This window comes from Nelusetta ayraudi, unplaced genomic scaffold (genome assembly GCF_046127955.1).
Source record: "Nelusetta ayraudi isolate G7.1 ecotype Tasmania unplaced genomic scaffold, CSIRO-AGI_Nayr_v1 ptg000082l, whole genome shotgun sequence".
NCBI classification, from domain to species: domain Eukaryota; kingdom Metazoa; phylum Chordata; class Actinopteri; order Tetraodontiformes; family Monacanthidae; genus Nelusetta; species Nelusetta ayraudi.
The window spans coordinates 1,082,233-1,105,107 of record NW_027466132.1 but is presented as its reverse complement, the minus strand read 5'-3'; the positions used below and the strand labels follow the sequence as shown (position 1 = coordinate 1,105,107).

The window sequence follows — 22,875 nt, the reverse complement described above, 5'->3', positions numbered from 1 at the left end:
AGGGTTGGATCCGTCGCTCTTGTGTACACGGCTGAGATGCCAGATGGAGGATAACTGTATCGCCAATGCCGGCGATTTCATAATCACCTGACTCCGAAATCAAATTAAAGAAGAAAACCGAGGAAGAATCCCTGATGCAGATTCTTTGGCTCGTCGCCGACGAGAAGCGTGACGTAAGCGTCTGCGTGAGTCGACATTGTTTACATCATCAAATAAAAATGTCGCTCCCTGGGAGAAAATAACCTGAAAAAAAAAAAGCAAAGAGAAAAAGATGATGAATGCGATGGGGGGGTGGGGGGGATAATGCGACGGCGCGACGAGAAAAATCAAAGCGGCAAATGCTCACATGTTACCTCAGCGAGCGACGAGACACACAGCGACTGGAGGAATGAGGCACGAGCCTTTGCCTGAACCTTGAGATATGAGCAGCGTGTCTGCGCGAGGGTGTGTGTGTGTGTGTGCATGTGTGTGCGCCTGTGCGTGTGTGTGTGTGTTTTCTCCCTAGCCTGCTGCTGCTTAAGAATCCAGTCACATCTCTTGCTTGCAGGCAGGCAGTAAGGCGCTTTCACGCTCACAGGTTTGCTTTGGTTGGGTCTAATACCCCTTTTCTCTACATATGTGGATGTATATAAGTGTGTGTGTGTGTGTGTGCGTGTGTGTGTGTGTGTGTGTGTGTGTGAGGAGGAGAGAGAGAGAGCGAGAGAGAGAGAGAGAGAGAGGGAGCATATGGCGAAATCTGACTTTATGTGTCTTACTTCCTACTTCTTTGTTTCTTTACTTTCTTTTATGTGCACTACGTGTTAATACCCCATGTGTGTGTGTGTGTGTGTGTGTGTGTGTGTGTGTGTGTATGTGTGTGTGTGTGTGTGTGTGTGTGTGTGTGTGTGTGTGTGTGTGTGTGTGTGTGTTGGCTCTCGGCAGCACTGATAAAACCCACTTAGACTCTCCCCTGATCTGTTCGCTCTGGGCTGGCAGCCTTGGCTCTCTCTCTCTCTCTCTCTCTCTCACACACACACACACACACACACACACCCACACACACATACACGATTGTGCACACAGACACACATGCACACACACACACGTGCACAGAGCCCCCTGCTTTAGCTGCTAGCTGATCTGTGACGGCCTGCCACTCAAACGCAGCTCTGTTGAGACGCTGCACAAAGGAGGAGAGGATGCTGGGAGTAGTGGGGGAGAGCGGGGGGGAGGGAGGGAGGGAGGGTCGGATGAAGAGTGAGCGAGCGGCGGAGAGAGAGAGAGAGAGTGTGTGTGTGTGTACGGGGGGTATCAGTGTCTCTCCTCTGGGTGCCTGCTCGCTCCCACTCGCTGGCTGTCTCCTTATCTCTGCTCTCCTCACTCTCCTCCACCTGACTGGCTTTGGCAGCTGCTCCTCACTCCCAAACTCCCCTCCCCTTTCACTCCTCCCACCCCTGCGACCCAGCGCCCACCCCTCCCCATCCCTTCTCCGTTTCCCCCTGTCTTGATCCCACCCCCGCCCCCTCCCCATCCCTCCTCTCTACCTGTGCGAAAGCCAGCTCAAGTCCCCCTAATTCACGACTGAAGACGGGAAGACTTAGCAAGAGATGAAAGAGCGCGAGGGGTGGGTGGGTGGGGGGGGTGGGGTAGAGGAGTTGAAGTAGGAGCGAGGGGGAGGGGAGGGAGGAGGAAGGCGGGGTGTCATGGAGACAGTCTGTACAGGAAAATGAAAAAAAATGCAGCGGAGAAGAAACAGAGAAGAAACATTCTTATTGATATTTGTGTACAAAATGGGAGGGAAAATTAGACGTGTGTGTGTGTATGTGTGCACATTCCACCATACTGCATCCTGCCATGTGACCCTTTGTGAAAACTAAACGTGGTAAAAGTAGCTGCGTTCCCATCACCCCTAGCATTGCGCAAAACCTAAATATCGCAATAAAAAAAACTGCTAATGGAAACACTTAAAGTTCGAAAATATGCCTAAAAGGTTTTTCCATTCTCAGGAGGAGGTTTTCCAGACGCATCGATATAGAGGCATATTACAAAAGTGTCATGGAAACACACAGGATATCATCACTTGAGGATGTAGTCGACTCTATTCGTGTGTTCCATTCCATTCTCCTCTGGCGCCAAAGGTAGAGCGCCAAACTTTATTCGCTTAGCGAATTTTATGCTCGTATTCGCCGTGCGCCAGGTGCGTACAGGAGAGAAATTCGCCTGTGAAAAGATTCACATTTTCGCGTCGCTTCGCCTATTGCCGCCGAGGAGCAGTGCAAACATGACAAAACATTACCATTGAGACGCGTCCATGATTATTGTGAACTTAAGTGAACTGTTGGCTGCACCAAAACTTATTTGCCAAACGTGTGTTTTTCCCTCTCAATTTCGACACTCTTTGTTTCTCCGAAAAAACCTGATTGTGAAGTGAACTGAAAAACCTGCAAAAACCAAAAAAAAAACTTGTACAGAGAAGCGCTGCCGCTGAGACTAAGAGGGGGTGAGGGGGGGCGGGGGGGGGACAGGTGCCCGTCGAGTCAAGATGGATGACGGCGAGCAAAGTTTGGGCGATAAGAGTTGAGGTGGAATCAAGACGAGACAAAGCGGATGGTGGTGGTGGTGGGTGGTGGTGGGTGGTGGGGAGTTTGTAGTGCGAGAGAGGAGAAAGAGCCGCCTCAGCAATATGGATCCATAGCCCAGGGTAAGTAAAGACAGAGAGAACTCTTCATCAGCACCTCGACTGCTGCCGATATTGCTGAGTCATCATTGCCCTGATGCATTGCTGCGGGATCCCCCCCCCCACTTTCTTTCTTCCTCCTCCCCCTCCTCCTCTTCTTCTTCGTCTTCTCCTTTTCAAAGACATCTAACATCATCGGCGTCAACTATTACTCATCGGCGCCGCCCTTGTCGCCACGCGAAAATAAGAGCTGTCGCATTTATCATCTAACCAAGAGAGAGAGGGAGAGAAACAGAGAGAGAGAGAGAGAGAGAGAGAGAAACCGAGAGAGAGAGAGAAACAGAGAGAGAGAAACAGAGAGAGAGAGAGAGGCGGCCGATACATTTTAATTCCCCTTTTCTGAATAAATCAGCCTGTTGGTGCCGAACGTCCCTGTAACTACCCCCCCCCCCCAAACACCCCTTCCCTCTCTCCCCCAACACCCCCCCCCCCCAAAAGCCCCAAGAGGGAGACGCCTGCAGCTATTGGGCAGCTCTCCCAGCGCCAGCCTCGCACCTGCCCCTGGCAAGAGAAAAACAAAATAACTATGCAAAAACTCTCCCTCTCTCTCTCTCTCTTTCAGTCCCTCTCTTTCTCTCTCTCTCTCTCTCTCTCTCTCTCACAGCAGCAGCAGCAGCAGCAGGCTCGCCTCTCCATCCCAGTTTACTCTCCTCCTCTTCTAGCTTTTAATTAAACTGAAGCAGAGATGTGTAAAACCCCGCTGCTAATTACACAGCCCCCCCCCCCCCCCCCCCCCGCACCCCTCACCCCCACCCTGACTACCCTCCCCCCAACTCCTCTGCCTCTTCTTCTTCTTCTTCTTCTTCTTCTTCTTCTCTTCCCCATTTTTCCTCGACTGGACCAACTCCAGCAGCCTGTGGAATCACTTAGCGGCTACCGCAGCGGGGGTTTAGTGGGGGGTGGGGCGCAGTTGAGATGAGAGGGGTGAAAAAAGGAAAACACGAGAAATCCGATAAAGAATCGCATCTTCACAAGTTTGGAATGTACTCATTTATTTCTTTGTATGAGTTTATTTCCCTCCAAAGTGATGTCCGGGGCCTGTGAACAGGTGTGCAGGTGGATCAGGGGCTCGTCGGGTGTCCAAGCTTCGCATCCCGTTGAATCGCTGCCGCTCGGCTCCCTAATGAGAAGGAGCACTAATTATGTCTCACACTCACTGACGCCGGTACAATACCGACATCCGCCGCCCTCCCTCACTCCCTCCCTCCCTCGGAAAAAGGGACGGACGGCCTCTTTCTTCTCCTTCGGCGCTCCACTTCCCGCTCCTCCTTCGCATCCTCTCCTGCCGCCTCAGAACAAGAGAGACTTTCTCTCCCTCTGCTCTCTCCTCCGTCTTGTTTGCGCTGAAGTTGATCAGTCGAGATCCTTCTCCACCCGTCTGTCACGGCCTCGTTCCTCCTTCCATCCCTTCCTCCCCTCCTCCCTTCCTCTGACAGTCAGTCCACATTGTTCCTGTTTTGTTTTGTTTGCTTCCACTTTTCTACCTGAGATGTCCCAGATTATGCAAAATCCATTTTGGCTTTTTTTTATTTTTTTATTTTTTTTTATGAACAATAGTGTGTGTCCGCCCCCAAGAACTCCTCATAACATGAGAAAAGTCCATCATTGCTAAAGATGACTAAAGAAATGAATGAAAACACTTGATTGAGGTCTGTAATAGTGTTAATGCGACAGTAGGACCGTTTATGAAAGTGGTCTAATGTTTTTTTTTTTATACAATTTGGTTCTTTTCGTCCTGTCTTAAGGCGGAGCAAGACACTTTGCGTTTTCACATTTACACCTCATTCACATTTAATTCACACCTTACACACAGTCGGACAATTCCCAGGTCACCTGACTCGCATGTGTTTGGACTGTGGGAAGTAAACCGGCTTGAACCCACTTCCAAAGTCCATCATTCACTTCTTTGCCTATCTCCACTTCCCAGAAGTGGTAGTGGCCCCTTTGTGATGTCACAAAGAGCTCTGATTCCTCTCCCAGGTTAGTAACAAGGCCCTCTAAGAGAACGGCCGACCAAACAAGGTCCAACAAAGCATCAGTTTCAGCAATATGAGAAAACACAATGTTTTTTCTTTAGCAGGAGGCTCCAACCAGAGGACAAAATGTTCTGTTTTCTCCTGCAGGTCTTTTCCACAGAGGTCTGGGTTGAAGAATAAAGATCTGAAAATGGGTTTAATACGGGACCTTTTAACACGACTCGCTTTTTATTCATGTGTTGGGTAGATTGGGGGGCGGCGGCGGTGGGGACACTGTAATTTAACAAGGGCTCCTCCGATCCATCATGCAGGCAGCGCACGCACGCCGCTGCAGGTGAGCGTGCAGCTCGTGGTGCGTTTCAGTCGGCGGGAGCAAAGGGGGCGAGGCGGAGGGAGGGGGGTAGGGAGGGAGGGAGGGGAGGAGGGGCGGAGGGGAGGGGTGGCGAGAGAATAAAAAGGGGGAAGGACACGATGGCAGAGATAACACGGCTCAAAGCGAGGGAAGGCCGGCCGAGGAGGAGACGGTCTGGCCGACAGCGGGACTGCGGGGGGGTGTGGGGGTAGAGGGGGTGCGACAGAAGAAGAGAGTGCTGGATGATGGAGGTAGCAGAGGGACGCGGCTCCAGCAAAAGTAGCCGGACAGCAGGGGCGGGCGGGGACGCGGGAGCAGCCTCTGCCGCAATCAAGCCCCTGTCACCATCTGGACGCCATTTTAAAACCATCAGCTCCGGCTCCCCATGTAAACAAGGGCACGACCCCAAGCACGCTCTCCTCGCTAAATGGGCTCTTTGCTGGCAGCTGCCGAGCCCCCAAAATGGCTGACTTTGTAGGGCACGAGCCCCCCGGAGCCAGAATGGCTGGCTGATATCACTGCAAGCTGCTGGTGTCACCTTCGTGCTTACGGCGCACCGTGGGTTGAATCCAGGGAATCCGGTTAAAAGGGGAATACATGGGAACATATAGGCATGTAAAATCAGTGATTCTTTAGTTTGCTTTTTAGAAAAAGAAAAGCCATGCCTGATTTTGGCTTTCACAGAATTTTATGTTTGCCCAGAACTGTCCTTCGCGCGTCATCAGGGACCAATACTCACAGATTGTTTTATTTTTCAGCTGTCAGCCAGTTTTCCTTTTCAGTAAAATATTTACCAACATTTCAGATTAACACTCAATGTTACCTTTAACGTAATTTGTTTTAAGGAATATGTTAAATCAAAAGCTTGGTACGATTAGTATCAACTCCCTTATAAATGATGTAAAAATAAATAGCTGTGCTTTAATTAGCTAATAATGCACATTCATAGTCACATATAGAGCAAGTCCACTTGTAAGGAGGTAAATATAAAAAGTAAAACTGTAAAGACATGACCTCAAGTGGAACACCAGAAACAAAGAGGTTGACATTAATATTGCTTGCAACATGCTTTCTTACCAGTAGATGCTGCTAAATCTATGACCTATGGTCCTTTAATATTAATAACTTTTTTTTTTTTAAATAAGGTCTCTTTTTTGTTTTCTACTTTAAAGATTATGTTTTTTACGCAACTTTTCCGACCAATTTTTAGATTATTTTTATTCTAGAAAACTTAAATTGTTCTCTTCTCGCCTCAAGAGAGAAAAAACACCGGGCGTGAGCTGCCGTTATCCCCCCCATCAACAGGTTATCGTTAATTGGCATTTAATTCCATTAACACCAGCCAAACAATCAAGACACAAACAAGGATCATGAATGGCAGATTATTGAGAATTATGATGCGCTTACACGGGTTGTGGGACTGAGATAGAGGGAGATAGTCGGTGACAGTGGGAAACAGGGGCCGCACGGCACAGGCAAGTGTGTATTCCTGCGGGGGATTTGCTGTGTGTGTGTGTGTCTGTGTGTGTGTGTTTGTGGGCGCGACACAAAGAGTAGAAGTGGAAGAGATCGCAGCGCAAAGTTCAGACTTGTGCGCACACCTGCGTGCACGCTCCAACACACACTGGCAGACGAGCGCCGGAGTCACGGGCAGGAAGTGTGGTAATGATATGGAAATGATATGGTAATGATATGGTAATCTGGCAACATTATTCTGCCCACCAGAGACTGGAAGAGAGAGAGAGAGAGAGAGGAAGCTGCAACAAACTGCACACACACACACACACACACACACACACACACACAAACATGGATAAGGTGATATCTACGGACTGACATGGATAAGAAGAGTTGGCCCACAGTGGGGGTGGGAGGGGTGAGTCATTGCCAAAAGGTTGATGAGAGGAAGTATCTTTGACACACACACACACACACACACACGAGATATTGACACACAACTATAGAGAGTAAATAAACAAAAGTACGAAGTAAGACACAAAGTCAGATTTGGCCACTCTGTGTCCTCGCTCTCACTCACACACACTTATACCATCTCACTTACAAAACTCACTCACTTGACTCACTGTTATTTTTTGTTTTGTATTTATATGTTTTCAATTAAAACAGTTTCTGTTTCATCCGTACTGTTTTTTTCTTTCCCTTAAAAAAAAATAAATAAATAAGAATTATGTCGTAAAGATATTTTTGTCAGCAGTTGCATTATTTCGTTGCGTTAGAGATGCCCCAAAGTCATAGTTAAGGCTCTTTTTTTTTCCAAAAAGAAAAACACGATTTTTAAAAACATAAAACAAAAGTTAGATACAAACTAAAACTTGACTGAAGGTCCAGATGGCAGCTGCCTTAAAGGTGTAACCACACAAACAACCCCGAGAAGAAGTGTGGTGTTCCTCTGTGTGTTCTTCAGGCACACACACAGGACGACAGGCAGTGACAAAGTAAGCAGCTGGTTATTAAAACGAGTTATTAAGACTGTCATTTGAACCACACACACACACACACACAAAAACACACACACACATACACACACTCATATGCAGGATGCAAGCAGACCACTTTGCCACGACCACCACACCTTTTAAAACATATTGACACAACCACAGTTGAGCATCTCCAGTGTTGTTGCTGGAGGGAAGGCCGCAAACACACGTCATTAGCCTGTTCCCTTCCTGCTGGGAGGGGGCGGGCGGGGGGGCGGCGAAACTGTCCCAAACTTGGTCATCCAGAGGCACTCTTTTAACAGGTTGAAAACAACACCGCCACCATGTGGACAAACCTCTGCACCGCACTGGGTGAAACGTAAAGCAATGCTGAGTGTCCCTCAGTGACTTTTCGAAAGATACTGATTAAGATCAGATTTCACCACCATCACTCAATCACCTCATAATCACCTAATGTGCACCTTTGTGATGAATTACGTTTTGTCACCAAAAATCAGTTTGTTAGGTTTGTTATTTGTCTCTTAGGCTCTTAAGGCTGTGCAACAGAACACAGACTTTTAACAAAAACGTTTTGTTTTTTTTAATTTATTTATTTATTTTTTATTTCTGTCTTGCCTCTTTTCCACATCGACTATGAGGTTTAATTCAAATAGAATTGTCCCCCCATGAATGTATCGATGATCAAGGTTATGTTTATCTTGCCATTTAAAATACACACACACACACACACACACACACACGTGCTTAAACAAACCTGAGAGTAGAGGGAAAAGCCCTCGTGCGTGTGCTTTTGCATTCTTCCTCAGCAGATGGTGTCTGTTTGCTCGCTGCTCACACTAAACAGGATGCCATCCCCCCTTTAGCACAATAAATACAATAATTGATTGTCTTTTTTTCAAAGATGCCAACTATGACAAACAGCTGTGCAAACTCCAGTTTGGTACTGCATCATTTCCTTATTCTCTTCCCTTTTTTTTGCCTTTTCTCCATCTCTTCTTGCTCCCCACTCAGCTGTCACAGTGTTCCCCTCGCAGGCTCCTCTTTTAAGTGCCGGTGATTGACAGGCGGGCTATATCCATGCAATATCACCCAGCGCACGTTCCTATTCCCTCCCGGAGCCTTCATCCACTGGTCAAATTAACCTTCCGTGCCGTCGGGAGGGCGGCGGGGAGGAGGGGAGGCGGGGGGCCCTGCGTGGGCCAATCAGCAGGTGATTAGGCCGGGGGTGGGAGGGGTGAGGGGTCACCGCGATGGGGCCATCGCAAGCCTGATTGGTTTCAATCAGCAGCCAGCCACGAGGACAGCTGGGAGCTGAGCCGCGGTGAGCACTAATCAACGCGTCCCACAGTGAAGCATGAACAGTCGCTGCGCGCACACACACACACACACACACACACACAAACAAGCAGGTAGATTGATGTTTTGTGTATACACAATGACAACTGGGGGCAAAAGGAGCACACACACACGCGCGTGCATACACACACAGCATGACACAGGAAGCAGAAATGAACAGTCGAGAACACAAGAGATAAACAGAAAAATCCAGATAATAGGAAGAAGAAGAAGCAGAGCTGAAAGAAAGACGGAGGCAGAGAGGCGGCGGGCGGGGACTCTGAGACAGCCGCAGAATCCCACAGTAAATTGAATGACTAATTGCATTGGATTCGTTAATTTGCCTACAGCCATATCTGATAGGGGCCCGTGACATTGGTTAGCGATGCTTCGGCCCCGCAAAGCAAAAACTATACGCCCCCTCTGTGATCGCGGGAGCCCTCCTCCTCCCCCTCCCCCTGCTGCTGTGCTGGGTTTCAATTGAGATCTCAAATAAACCACGACGCTGACCAATCGCTGATGTGCCGAGTTGGGACAAGTCGCACGGGGTGAATGAGAGCTCCTGTTTGGCGGCGTTGGGAGCGGCCGCCACGCACTGCACGCCTCCCATTTAAGGCTCATGAGCGACACATTGACCGGAATGTGTGCAGGGGTTACACTTGTGATTTTTCTGGAATGTACACTTGTCAGGCTCCAGTGTAACATTGCTGCTCGGCTAATGTTAGACCTATAGCGCCTTTTGCCAGTGTTTCCATCCCCTCCCTCCCCCCCTCTTCCTCCTAATCCTCATCATCTCACCGCCCAATAAAGTCAGTTTTCCCACATGTCGAAAAAAAAAACAGGCAATTTCAAAATTGCGACGCTTTTACTCAGATGCCAAACAACTGTTTCTTACACGAAAAAAAAAAAATTAAATTCCTAACCTTAATTTGCCGTTTACTCTTCGCTCCCACACAAGTTAATGGGCCTGCAATCATTTAATGGATTGTACTTTTTTGAAGGGGTGGGGAGGTGGTGTATGATGGGTTCTAGGACTAATAATCTTTTCACCAGCTAACAAAAACATGGATGGATGGACTCACACTCACACACACACACATATTTCTCATTTTCTCTCTGAATTTGTGCCTTGGCTTATTCCATTTGTTAAAAGTGCTAATTGCGTTCTGGTCAAAGTTGCTCCCAAATATATATATATTTTGTGTGTGGGGGGTGGGGGTGAATGTCGGGGGTGCCATAGTGAAGCAGTAAAAAAAAAAAAAAAAAAAAAAGCGGTGCAAGTTTAGAATTGAATTCTAATACCTTTTTCTCACATTGATAGTTAGAACAGTCAGAAAGACATTATTGAGGAGTATTCCATATTCCAGTCTTTTGTTTGAGATTCTTTCTGTGTCAACACTGTGATCAGACTGCAGCCTGGCGGCCTGAGGTTTGGAGGCATGCAAAAGAGCCAGTGGACAAGACAAGAAGCTACTGGTGAGTCCACTTGAAGCTCTTACTTTATTCTTTTATTGGCTATTTTAAATCACCTTTACCTTTGAAAGGTGTAGTGTGTGTGTTTTCAAAGTAAGTTTGTTTGGCATGACATTCTTTCCTTTTGCCTGTTCTCTTCAGGGGGCGCTACTCCTTACAGGCTTCAGATACATCCATCTGAAGCCCCTCTCTGCATGCCATCACAGCTTCAGTCAAGTGGGACTGTGGCTTTTCCAACATGATGTGAACCAACATACACTTCATGGTTTGAAGGCCAACATGGGCCTTTGAGGTGGTGGTGGTGGTGGTGTGGAATATTTAAGGGGATTTCCGCAGTGGACTTCTGCATGCCTTGCGCATGTGACTGCGTCACTTTTAGAAAACGTCCTCATTAGGTGGAATCAATGGAAGGAAGCCGAGCCTCCAACTGCCCACTGGACGCAACAGCGCACGGCCAGTGAACGTGTCGTTGGCTCCTCGTGCAGTGAAATGGGCATGCTATGTGAGAAAGTGGGCGTGCCCCCGTGGCCCGCAAAGGGCTGCGGCAGCGTCAGTCTGCGCATAAGCGAAACATGACGGAAGCCGGGCGTTGAGGGGCCGAGCGAGGAGGATGACTTGGCCACTTTCTCCACCGCTACATACAGTGAAGATTTCTGCACCCTCGGGAGGATAACGTATTAACAAACCCGCAGGTAGGACAGTCTTTGGAAACGGAAGCGCCACGTTGTCAGTGAAGAACGAGTCCAAAGGGGTGCAACTTCCGGGTTTAGCAAAGGGAAAGTTTTGTTTACCAACTCCGCGGCGTTGGCCAAGGCGTTTACCCCTTGCTTACGTTGACGTTTTCACGTGACCGTCAGTTAAATTGTGTCGTTTTTGCGAGATACAAACAGCTTTTAGTGAACTCTAAACCCGCTTGCTTTGCTGTGGTCTTGCTGTCAAGTTGCCCAACAACAGCTGGCACCCACCTCACAATCTGGGCGGACGTGACTGCGCTAAAAAAAAAAAAAAAAAATTGCGCGCGAACTCCCTATCCCTATAAATCGAATGGTCGAATTAAACACACAACTTCATTTTTTCAATATGTATTGCTGCGGGCGCATGATTCGCACGGGTCCCTACGCGCGCCCCTACTTTCCCCCACACACTTCCGGCCAAGTTTTGTGATCCTCGGTTGCCCCACCCAATGTACAGTGTGTTTCATTTTCGACAAATTGCGAAATGACGCATGTAGTTGCGTAGTTATTTGACATACTCCTTTTTTTTTTTTTTTTTTTTGCAGTATTTAACAAACGTATCCAGCAACTGAATGTGTATTTTTGTGTGTGTCGTGTTGTAGGTATAACTGCGTTCTTCTTAACTGGTTTAACGATTGAGAGGGTTACAGAATACATTTTCCATATCTAAGTAAATACCATAAAAAAATAAAAAATAAAATAAAAAGTCAGAAACGTATTGCAAGCATAACAAACTAATTAATCCCATTGCCATTTCGCACCTAATTTGGAAACAAAAAGTTAATGTTTTGTGTTTGCCATGAGATTTAGTTTTTCAGATAGAACTCCATTTGCAATTACTACCTAAACTTGCGGGGGTGATAAAAAAAGATGTTAAATTACAACATCAGACCAAGACCACATATATCAAAGACAGTGTCAGGCTGTTTTACTTCCCACACAGTCTAAAAAGATTCTTGTCACAACTAAAAAATCATCGGCAGGATAAACAAGTGGATTTATTTGCTAATTAACTGATTAGAGAATTAATCTAAACATGGCAGAAAGCCATTACTCATTCCTGTAATTTCCTGTGCCAAAATACCAGTTGTTTGCTGGTAGCACTCTGATTTATGACCACTTTATTGCTGGGTACTGTTTTAAATTGTTGTATAATTATCACTTTCCTCTGGAGACATTATCTGAGGCTGTAGTAACATGTATTTAAGGTACAACACATACACACCGGTGTATGTGTGTGTGTACAAATATATATATACGTACTTGAATTTCTCTCTCTCTCTCTCTCTCTCTCTCTCTATATATATATATATATATATATATATATATATATATATATATATATATATATATATATATATGAGACACATACATAAAGTAAGTGGTCTAATGACAATGACATGCATTCTTGTACTGTAATCAGTTTCTACAGAGTTGCAGCCGGTGCCACGTGCGTGATGTCGTCCATTTGGTGGCCCTTCCTGGGCGCAAATGGTTCCTCCGCTCCGAACCTCTCGGATGTCAGATGCTTCAACTCCTCCCAGAATACCGTTCTCATCGGGTCAGAATTCGAAGGAGTGCCGGTCGTGCTGCTGCTCAATTTCATCGCCTTCCTGGTTGGTGATAGAAAGCTACGTTTGTTTCCCTGAAACACAACTAAAACTTGACGTCATCGGTCGAGGGTTGACGGGTTCTTTCTTCCCGTCCCTCCCACAGATTTTGCTCAGCCTCTTCTCCATAATAAGGAGGAACTTCTGGGACTACGGACGACTGGCGCTAGTTGCTGACAATGACGGGTCAGTTCAGGATTTCTGTCACCACAGAGATCACTGGAGACAATAATAGACAGGAAGTGGCAGTGACACATTACTTTGATTCATTTCTGAATTGGATTGGATTAAATGATGAACTTTTATTGACATTTATTTGTTTGGCCAAGTCCTGAACTCTGAACTTTGTATTTCAGGTTCACTGAGTCAACACGCCGTCGCTACGGACGCGTATCAACCACTGTCGATGATCCCAAGTATGAACTGGTACGTCAGTAATGGTCACACTTAAAACGTCCCCTATTACTCACGGATGCTTTGTTGGATCCTTCAACATGTGGAAAATCTGTAAGAACAAGCCACGCCATTCTCAAAGTGCTGACTGTCACTCACCTGAACCCCTCGAGAACCCTTCGTGACATCACGGAGGGCTGATGCCCCATCCGTGTGATTTAGCACCCACTTTAACACCCACAAGTTCATTGACAGACTAGAGACGATGTCTTGGAGAATTTCCTCATGTGATGGGACCTTTAATGATGATCATGATGAGTCTTCTATCACTAATTCTGTCTTCAATTAACGTTTTTATTGCACAATTTTTTTGCTAACCGTGCAGTTATTATTAAAGTCTTTCTTCTCCGTATTCAGTATTACCACACATCCATAGCATACGGTAATTTCATCCTCTCTCTTTCTCTTCCTGTCAAGGGATGCTGCTCCTGGCTGCCTTTCATCCTCAGAATGGAGTGAGTCAGCCTGTTTGTGTAGCCATCAGACATTACTCGACAAACTCAATGATGCTTGGCACTTGTATGAGCGCCTCTCTCTCTCTCTCCCTCTCTCTCTCCCTCAGTGAGGAAACGATAACAAAGCGATGTGGCGCCGACGCCGTTCATTACCTGTCCTTCCAGCGTCACCTCATTGTCCTGCTAGTGGTCATCACCATATCCTCGCTGGGAATCATACTGCCTGTCAACATGACCGGAGACCTCCTGGGTGGGTGTTTGGCCATTTCCATGTCTTTTGTTTTGTTTTTTCTTTTGTGTTTTATAGAGGAAAAGACTGATTGCAAGCCCACAAAGGGTGATAAAGGCCAACGTGAACATTTCCTGTTGGTTTAGATTAGGAATTCAGGGCTGTTTCTTTCGAGTGTTGAAATGACAAAACCACTGTGCTGCACACTTCTCTCACTGACTGACCCCGGAATCGTGCTACTCATGCCTATTGGTTAGTCATACTTGATTATCTGCGCTTAGGTTTCTGGTATTTTTTCCAGCCCGTTTCTGTCCCCGTGCTCAATTCTCAAATCTTTAAATTACGACATTACAAACAGTTTTTTTTAATTGATTTTATATCCAAATACACAGCAGCACGAGCAGGTAAACAGCAGTGTAAAATTATTAAACAGATATAAACGTTTCTGTCAATGTGACGTGGTGATAAGAGTGTTTTAATGTCGTACCTGCAGCTCGGCTACGGCCCTAAGAATCAGAATTAATAGAATAATATTTCTGCGGCCGAAAGATGATTGATGTTCTCAATAAGATGAAACAAATTAAGCGTGCATATCTGCATCTGCAACAGGAAATTTCAATATTCCGCATCTTTTCTGTTTCCAGATAATGACTTCGGCAAGACAACTATTGGGAATCTTCAGAACGGGTAGATTGCTCACACAAAAGAAAGTTTGCTCTGCTCCATGGTTTTGTCGTTCAGTCCTGACAAAAAAAAAAAAAAAACCCGTCTGGCTGCTTCAGGAACACACTGCTGTGGCTGCACACGGTGTTTGCGGTTCTGTATCTAATCCTGACGGTCTTCCTGCTGAAACGCCACACATCGCAAATCAAAGCCCGGCCCAGAGAGACGGTGAGTCACCGACTGTGTAAAGACTACAAGCGGCTGTCTAGCGCTTTGTATGTGCGCCGCCTCTGAAGGCTTTTGTCTCAACGCAGCCTGATTGGAAGGCAGCGTTTAATCGCCTCCGACTGACCTTTTGTGTGTTTGTGACGGACGTGTTTCTCTGGTTTGCAGACCAGAAACACTCTGCTCGTGTGTTCAGTCCCTAAAACGGCGACAGAGGAAGCCATAGCGACACATTTCATGTGAGCGAAAATGTCAAAATTTACACTCGCAGGATTTTTTTTTCTGCCAGTCAAGTTTGGTTTTGTCTTGTTCCTAACGTTTGTCTCTGTGTTTGGAAAGCGAGGCGTACCCCTCCTGTCGAGTGTGCGCTGTGACTTTGAGCTACAATGTGGCCAAGCTCATGAACCTTGATAAGGAAAGGTAAGAAGTTAGGAGGGGGGGGGGGGAAAGTAGTGACAAGATATCTTTAAGCAATCAGAAAAAAAAAGTGTGAACACATCGACTGCAGGCGAATCTGATTCAAATCAGCTGCCTTCTCAAATTTCGATTTTCAGGGCTGACTGTCCCACACTTTTTTTTAGCAAGGAAAAATATTTGTGTGAGTACGTTTGTTTTCTTGACTCCAGGATAAGAGCTGGGAAAAATCTGCACTACTACGAGCGCGTCTACAACAGCACCGGAGAACGTCAGCTGATCGACCCGCGAGTCTGCAGTCACGTGTGCTGCTGCTGCCCTCAGAAGGTGAGACAGACCAGGTGCTGAGTCGGCCGTTGAGACGTTACCGGGCAAAGGTTGTTAGGAAGAAAAAAAAAAAGCGACACTTTATTTGTTCTGAACAACAACTGAGGCAAATCAGTTTTGGAAAAAAACAGTGTTTTATTGTGTGTTTTGTGTGTTTTATGACGTCGTGCTCAGGTTGACGCCATAGACTTGTACAGTGCCAAGGAGAAGAACCTGCTGGAGGAAATGAGGACGCAGGTGGAGGAAGTGCCCAACCACCCGCTGGGTATTGCCTTCGTCACCCTGCAGACAGTTGCCATGGCCAAATAGTGAGTTACCCCCCGCAACCTACCCGCCCCATTGAAAACAAAAAAAGAAAAAACAGTCTCTGTGTTAAAGGTCCCGTATGCTGTAGAATTCACTTTACCATTTCTTGTAACAATCAGCGAACTCCAAACAGAAAAGTTTGCTCTTTTACTTACCTGGTTTTCAGAAAACCAACAGTGCACTGATGCTCCAAACATAACTGGCATCCTCCCATTCGAACCCTAAATGCCTGGTATTAGTTTTAGCGGGATACTTAAAACCCTTGGCTGTAAACACCAGGTAAATCTTCTGTTATCCAGGGATCCACTGATTAGCGGCGCGGCGTTTCACTGGTGTCTGAGGTTTTAAAGAATAAGTAAATACATTAAAAAATGTGGAACCTTTCACAGCAGCACGGAGCACAAATCAGTGCCTGGCAGACAACACGCGCTAATGCTGTGTGTCTCCCTCAGCTTCTGCAGAATGATGTCAGCTGACTCCTCACATCCTGTTAGTAGTTTTTGCCTGCAGCCAGACAGGAACGGTTACCTCTTATTTTTGTTTTTTTGTTTTTTATTGATGTCACCACGTTTCCTTTTTTTCCTCCTCCTCCTGGCCTCAGGGGGGCAGCGTTTGGAGCTGAAAGCTGCTTAATGTTTTATTTTATTTTTCTTAAAAGCTGTCGTTCTGCTTGCTTCAGCGTTCTGAAGGACTTTTACGCGGTGGAGTGCGCCGCCTCGTCGCATTGCTGCCGCGGCAGGAGGCCGCAGCCGTCGTCCTACAGCGCCGCCCTAAGGGTGGACAAGTGGACAGTCAGCTTCGCGCCGCGTCCCGAGAATGTGTTCTGGTGAGTTCACAGTGACGCAACGCAGCGAGGCAGCTCCGGTGCTCGCGCCCGTGCCGGTGGGGGCGGAGCGAGAACTTCATCACATGTCATCACATTTATAAAGACTCTCAGAAGAATTGCACTACTTTGTTGAATAACGGCTGGAAGATGAGTGAATTCACTTTAGAAAAATCTGAAAAATCCTTAGTTAGTTCTGCCTTTGAGGTTAACTGTGCAATATTTGCATATTTTGAGAAGAAACAGTGACACCAAGTGGTTACATTTTAGATTGCAGCACTATTTCACTCACCCTCCCTCTCCTAAGCTTGCCAGTGAACTACGATGGCCTTTGCACACAAACCTGGATACGTCTTTGTTGGTTTATTCACCTATCCATCAATCCATTTTCAATATTCACTCCTTCCTGAGCTCAGGGTCACCGGGTCTTCGTTAGGGCGAAGGCAGGGTGACACCCTGGACGAGTCGCCAGTTCATTGCAGACCTATTCATTATCTATTTATTTATTTTCATCAGAGCAGTGGTTCTCAACTGGTGGAGTCTCAGCACCCACTGGGTTTTTTTCCCCTTATCATGAAGTCGCGACCCAAATTTATTCCACAAAAATAAAAACACTAGCCCACTTTCTATCATGTCTAGTAAATTAATTATTGAAATTATTTAATTGAATTGTGCATCCTGCAAAATAAATGCCCAACATTTTCTCTATAAATATATGTATTTTAAAATCTCATTTTTTATTTTTATTTTTTTAATAAAAAAAAGGAAAAAAGCCCATTAAGCAAAACAGCTCCATGACCCACTTTTGGGTCACGACCCACCTGTTGAGAATCCCTGTATTAGAACTGTTCTATGGGGAGCAAAACCAAATTACTTTTATTGTACTGTGAGTATACAGTTTTATTAATGTATTTACGAGCAGTATATTGGGCTTTTACCAATGTAAAAATCGTAAATCGGGCCAATGTCTCCCTCTCCCCTCCCTCCAGGGAGCACCTGTCGGTGCAGGGCATCCGCTGGTTCTGCCGCTACGTGCTGATCAACTTCCTGCTCCTGTTCATGCTCACCTTCCTCACCACCCCCACCATCATCATCAACACCATCGACAAGTTCAACGTGACCATGCCCATCCTGGCCCTCAACGTGAGACGCCGCCGCGCCGCACTCGATCCGCTCTCGAAACATCCATCTAACGCTTGTGTTTGTGGTTCTGTTCTCCCTCATCCAGAGCCCCCTCTTCAGCCAGTTCCTGCCCACTCTGCTGCTCTGGGCCTTCTCGGCGCTGCTGCCCACTATTGTCTACTACTCCACTATTGGAGAGGCCCACTGGAACAGGTGAGCACCGCCGCGCCGCCGCTGGTTTCCGCCAGCTGACGGAAAAGTGTGGTGACTCTGTGGCTTTCTGTTTGTTTTTCTTTGTCAGGTCCAGTGAGCAGCTGAGCATGATGCGGAAACTCTACTTCTTCCTGCTCTTCATGGTGCTCATCCTCCCTTCACTCGGACTCACCAGGTGAGTTGTGTCATCTCGACTTGGCATAGGCCTCAAGTGGCGTTACAGAGGAATGACAGAAGTGGAAATAGTAAAATACTTTTGTGTTTGTTTTTTTTCAGTCTTGCAGTGTTTTTCCGCTGGTTGTTCAATAAGGAGTTTCTCATGGGAGGCAAAATGAGATTTGAGTGAGTATTTCCCTTATTTTGCATCTCTTACTGTATTTTTTTCTCTAAAATCTGCCTTTTCAGTAAAATTAAGATGGATGAAATTGTTCCGTTTTATTCTTCAGTAAAATTGGGTTGATGACTGGGGTTAGAGGTCAGGGTTGGGGGCGGGTTTATGGTTAGGTTGGGTATAGGGTCTGGATTTTGGCGTTAGGGTTAGCCGGGTTGGGACTACGATCTTGAGGTTGAATCTTTTTTTGTCTTGTGGTTTCACAACATTCTTTTTGAGCTGTGTTGAATTAGTTTGAAACACAAAGGATCTCTCCACATGCAGCCAGACAGCTTTTGTATCTTTTCTGTTTAGATATTCTTACTCATTTGTTTCTCTCTGAATGATATTTCTCCCTTCTCCCTGCTCCAGGTGCATCTTCTTGCCTGACCAGGGAGCGTTTTTTGTCAACTACGTGATCGCAGCTGCCCTGGTGGGCTCTGGGATGGAGCTGCTGCGTCTGCCGGGTCTGCTGCTCTACGCCATCCGCATGGCGCTCGCCCGCTCCGCTGCAGAGAGAAAATACGTCAAACAGGTTCGTGACTGTGATGTTTATTTTGGATCGACAAGCCCAATATTGTCTTTGGAATCCTGCTGTGCTACTGCTTAAAAATAGAGGCATCACGTGTTATACTGTCAAGGAAATTGTGCGGCTACAAATTCTCAGCGTTGGGGTTGGGGTTAGAGTTGGGGTTAGGTTTAGGGTTGGTGTTGGGGTTGGGGTAAGGTTTAGGGTTGGGGCTGGGGTTAGAGTTGGGGTTAGGCTTAGAGTTGGGGTTAGGCTTAGAGTTGGGGTTATGTTTAGGGTCGGGGTTGGGGTTGGGGTTAGGTTTAGGGTTGGTGTTGGGGTTGGGGTAAGGTTTAGGGTTGGTGTTGGGGTTGAGTTTGGGGCTGGGATTAAGGCTAGGTTTGGAATTGGGGTTGGGTTGGGGTGGGGTTTAAAATTGGGATTTTTCTTAGGGGGGGTCAAAAAAGTGCCTGGACTGCCTGAAAACTGACTGTGTTGACTGTGATATTTAACTATATGGCTTTTAAGTGTACACATATCTTTCGGTCAAATATTTTTATTTCATGATTTATTTATCTATTTATTTTAAACTCTTTTCAGAACCAGGCCTACGAGTTTGAATACGGAGCCATGTACGGCTGGTCGCTGTGCGTCTTCACCGTCATCATGGCCTACAGCATCATCTGTCCCGTGATTACGCCCTTCGGTGAGTTTGCCACGCGCTCCTCCTCAGCTTCTCAGCGGTTTGACGGCATCACCGTCCACATGCTGAAGGTGTCTCTCCCCTGCCGCAGGCCTGCTCTACATGATGCTCAGACACCTGGTGGACAAACACAACCTGTACTTCGCCTACCTGCCCGCTCGCATCGAACGCCACGTCCACCTGGGAGCCGTCAATCAAGCTCTGACGGCGCCCATCATCTCCCTCATCTGGCTTTACTTCTTCTCTGTCCTCAGGACGGGTAAGCTCAGCGTCACAACCAGTGACGTTCCAATGATGTGAACACTGTCTAGCCGCTGTCCTAAAACCCTCTGGGTGGGCTTTCTCAGGGTTCTGGGCCCCCACGTCTTTGTTCACGCTGGTAGCTCTGTGCATCACCGTCTTCATCTGCGTCAGCTACACCTGCTTCGGCCATTTCAAGTACCTCAGTCCTCACAACTATGAGGTGAGTGCGGCTCCCCTGCACACGTGCGCTCGCTTCCTATTTTCTGTTCCACACCTTGACCCTGGGCCTGCTCTCGCGTTTGCTCTGAAGGCAAAAGAGGAAGACGAGGACGCAGCGGACGGAGTGGAGGACATCAGCACGGTAATGCAAACAAAAAAAACATCACCAAAGACAAATAGATGCGGTGTAACTACTAAAGAAGCACTCCAATTAACTATAAAGTTGAAGACGTCTCGGTGCCGGTCAATTCCTCCGTGGCTCTTTCGCATGTTTCCTTTCGTCACACACGTGTCTTGTGTTCTACTGGCAGGTCTACCTGCCCAGAGTGCTCAACCCCAAATCCCCAGCCAGCGCCTCTCAGTGGTCACACCTTCACCAGTCCTACGGCACCTCGGAAGGCAGCCCCGTCTACAGCCCCGTGGAGTCGGACAGCTGATTCGGGGCGTTTGGACACCGGGTCGATGTGTTCCTGGGAAGTGGCCTCTCCAAACTGCTGATCACACGCCCCTCCACAAGTCGAGACAGAGGCGGCCCTCTCCAGATGTTGTAAAGAACAAAAGTGTGCAAAGGTCAAAATGCAGGGGCTCGTCCAGCCCCAGACTTTTCAAAGTTGCGAAAGATGCAAAGAGAGAAATCAGCTCTTTTTTTTCCTTTTTACCATCTTTTGTTTCTTTATTCTGTTGTTTTTTTTTTTTTCTCCCCTTGTGATGCATCTTTGACGATGCGTTTTGTTACATTGCGGCGTCCGACGTTTTATATAAACAATTGTGCATTTGTGGGTGTAGTAACCGAGAAAGTAACTGCCATTTTCTTATTTCAAGAAATCACTGAACCAATCGTTTTGATTGCATTTACGTCTTAATTTCATTCAATTAGGAATGAAATGGTGAGTAGATCTCTTTTTTTTTCCTTCTAAATGTGAATTGTAATTTTGCCTTATTGCTGTAATGAAGTATTTCCTTCAGGAACGAGAAGCATGATGTACTTTTTAAGAATGAAATGATTAAATATTGACTAAAATAAAGAAATGTTTTTTTTAATAAATTCATACTGTAATTATTGTACGTTATGTGTGTATTTATGTTCACTCTTGGCCAAAAAAATTCAAAAGTGCCAACACTGCCCAAAACTGACAAGGACATTGATAGTTAAGAATGAAACATGTTTGAAAATTGACTGGGGCAAACTAATAATAATAATAGTAATAATAATAATAATTTAATCATCCTGAAACCTACTGAAATGAGTCATAAGACTTGAACCATAAACACAACTCACCTGGAGCTATTTTCCCGGTCACGCTTGCAACATTTTTCCCGAGCACATAGTTTTGACGTTGTTCCTCGGCTGTGGGACTTGAAAACGCGCCGCCTTGCTGCCATCTAGTGGGCAGGAAGAATATTGTACACACACAATGCGTTCCTGTGGAACAAATTTGATAATTTAAGAAAAGAGCAAGACAAAATATGCACCTCGTGGTACTTATTATTATTATTATTATTATTATTAAATACATTTTTATTTTTTATTTTTAAACCAATGAATGGTAAACTGACGCACAGGACATCCAGCTCACGTCATAAGCATCGCACTCGAGAGCAGCAGAAACAGAAGAAGAGCTGCGGCTCCGACTGGTATACAGACACATTCTGAATAATTGACCTGGCGGTCGCCAAGGCTAATTATATAAGCGAACCAGAGCGATAATCAATCTAGCGCCACGACAGGAACAGTTTGCTGCCTTCTGTCCAGTCACGATTTCATCACAGCGGCCTTTTTTTTTTTCTTTACTTCTTCTTTTTTTTTTTTTTTTTAATGCCAAAGTTCAAGTTACGTAATGTGTTGCATAAGGTTTGTATCGGGAATGGCCGGTCAAGTTGACGGATAAAACTTTACTTAAATAAATAAAATTAAAAAGTCTCAATAAGGAACACCCCTTGTATTCATGAAGTATGCTAACAGCCCTTCGTGTACTTTTTGTTTGGTTAGCAGAGTAAAAAATGCTAAAGAAACCCTAACCTCCCAAAAAAGGACAGTGTGGAAATCATTACGCAGGACTTCGCCTCACTGTAAAATTGAAGCTTATTGTATAAAACAAAAACAACGACGTGCGAGACAAGTCTATGAACGCAACCTGGCAGCGCTCCACCGCCATGAGCGTGTCTGGCCATCGGGGGGCACTGTCGAGCTGCCCGTGAAGCCGCCGAGGCTCTTAAATATTCATGGGCAGTGACAGAGAGTACAAGTGCTCAGTGTTTCATTGAGGATTTCTAACTTATTCTGACATCGGTATGAGCCAGTTTACTGGGTGACAATTCTACTGGCTCCGCCCCCTCACCTGATCTCCCACCATTGTCTCCCTTCTTCTGCTTTTTCTTTTCTTTTCTTTCCTTTCCTTTGGCTCGCCACTTTTCTTGCCCCCGTCTCCCCTTTCTCACCGAGCTACCTCAGTCCAAGAAAGAAGCTCTGTAGTCAAACCGAGGAGCATTTTGGCTGGGGACTGATTGTATATTACGATAACCACGCATCGGAGCTAATTTGGTGAATGATGGTGTTGGCCGTGGATCAGTGCACCTCTGTGGAGCCTCACAGTCGCTGCCGGACCCAAAAAAAAAGAGGGGGGAAAAAAAAAATCAGGAAGTACTTGTGGGGCTTCTTCTCACTTTGCATGAGTACTTCCTGGCCGTGGCCTGTGGAATGCTTTTCTAGTTTAAGTTTCTTTATTTACCGTACATGTTTTCACCCTAGCTAGCACGCAATGCCAGGATGCAAAAGAAGCTCCTTTTTCAGTGTGGGACTGCTGGAAAAGCAAAGAACATACTGTTGAATGTTGAGTGCTCAAATATATTCAGGAGGCAAGAGAGTGCATTGCCTCAAATGCTGGAGAAACACCAAATGTTACAAAACTCCTATTTCGTCTCCTGGTTACTCTTGTCCTTGATTTAT

At 46.3% G+C, this 22,875-nt stretch overlaps 1 protein-coding gene and 1 long non-coding RNA gene across 2 annotated transcripts; both read left to right on the top strand.

Moving 5' to 3' along the window:
* Window positions 1-10,121: 10,121 nt before the first annotated feature.
* On the top strand, window positions 10,122-10,539 carry LOC142900355 (uncharacterized). Its single transcript, XR_012928884.1, has 2 exons — window positions 10,122-10,314; window positions 10,453-10,539. It is a non-coding gene; the product is annotated as an uncharacterized LOC142900355 (long non-coding RNA).
* Window positions 10,540-10,668: 129 nt separating this feature from the next.
* Window positions 10,669-20,729, top strand: tmem63a (transmembrane protein 63A). Its single transcript, XM_076044596.1, has 23 exons — window positions 10,669-11,003; window positions 12,469-12,661; window positions 12,762-12,841; window positions 13,012-13,081; window positions 13,526-13,563; window positions 13,671-13,813; window positions 14,437-14,479; window positions 14,575-14,683; window positions 14,849-14,919; window positions 15,020-15,100; window positions 15,307-15,421; window positions 15,596-15,729; window positions 16,407-16,553; window positions 17,540-17,693; window positions 17,779-17,885; window positions 17,974-18,060; window positions 18,162-18,227; window positions 18,628-18,790; window positions 19,364-19,469; window positions 19,558-19,725; window positions 19,814-19,929; window positions 20,020-20,070; window positions 20,240-20,729. The coding sequence occupies exons 2-23, from the start codon at window positions 12,503-12,505 to the stop codon at window positions 20,363-20,365; spliced, it is 2,334 nt and encodes a 777-aa protein (XP_075900711.1). The 5' UTR covers window positions 10,669-11,003; window positions 12,469-12,502; the 3' UTR covers window positions 20,366-20,729.
* The last annotated feature ends 2,146 nt before the right edge of the window (window positions 20,730-22,875 follow it).

Bases quoted from the DNA above. Each gene is read 5' to 3' on its own strand.
- tmem63a (XM_076044596.1), top strand. From the start codon at position 12,503: ATGTCGTCCATTTGGTGGCCCTTCCTGGGCGCAAATGGTTCCTCCGCT. The intron at 15,730-16,406 runs GTGAGTTACCCC...TGCTTGCTTCAG, and splicing joins ACAGTTGCCATGGCCAAATA to CGTTCTGAAGGACTTTTACG. The intron at 18,228-18,627 runs GTGAGTATTTCC...TCCCTGCTCCAG, and splicing joins GGAGGCAAAATGAGATTTGA to GTGCATCTTCTTGCCTGACC.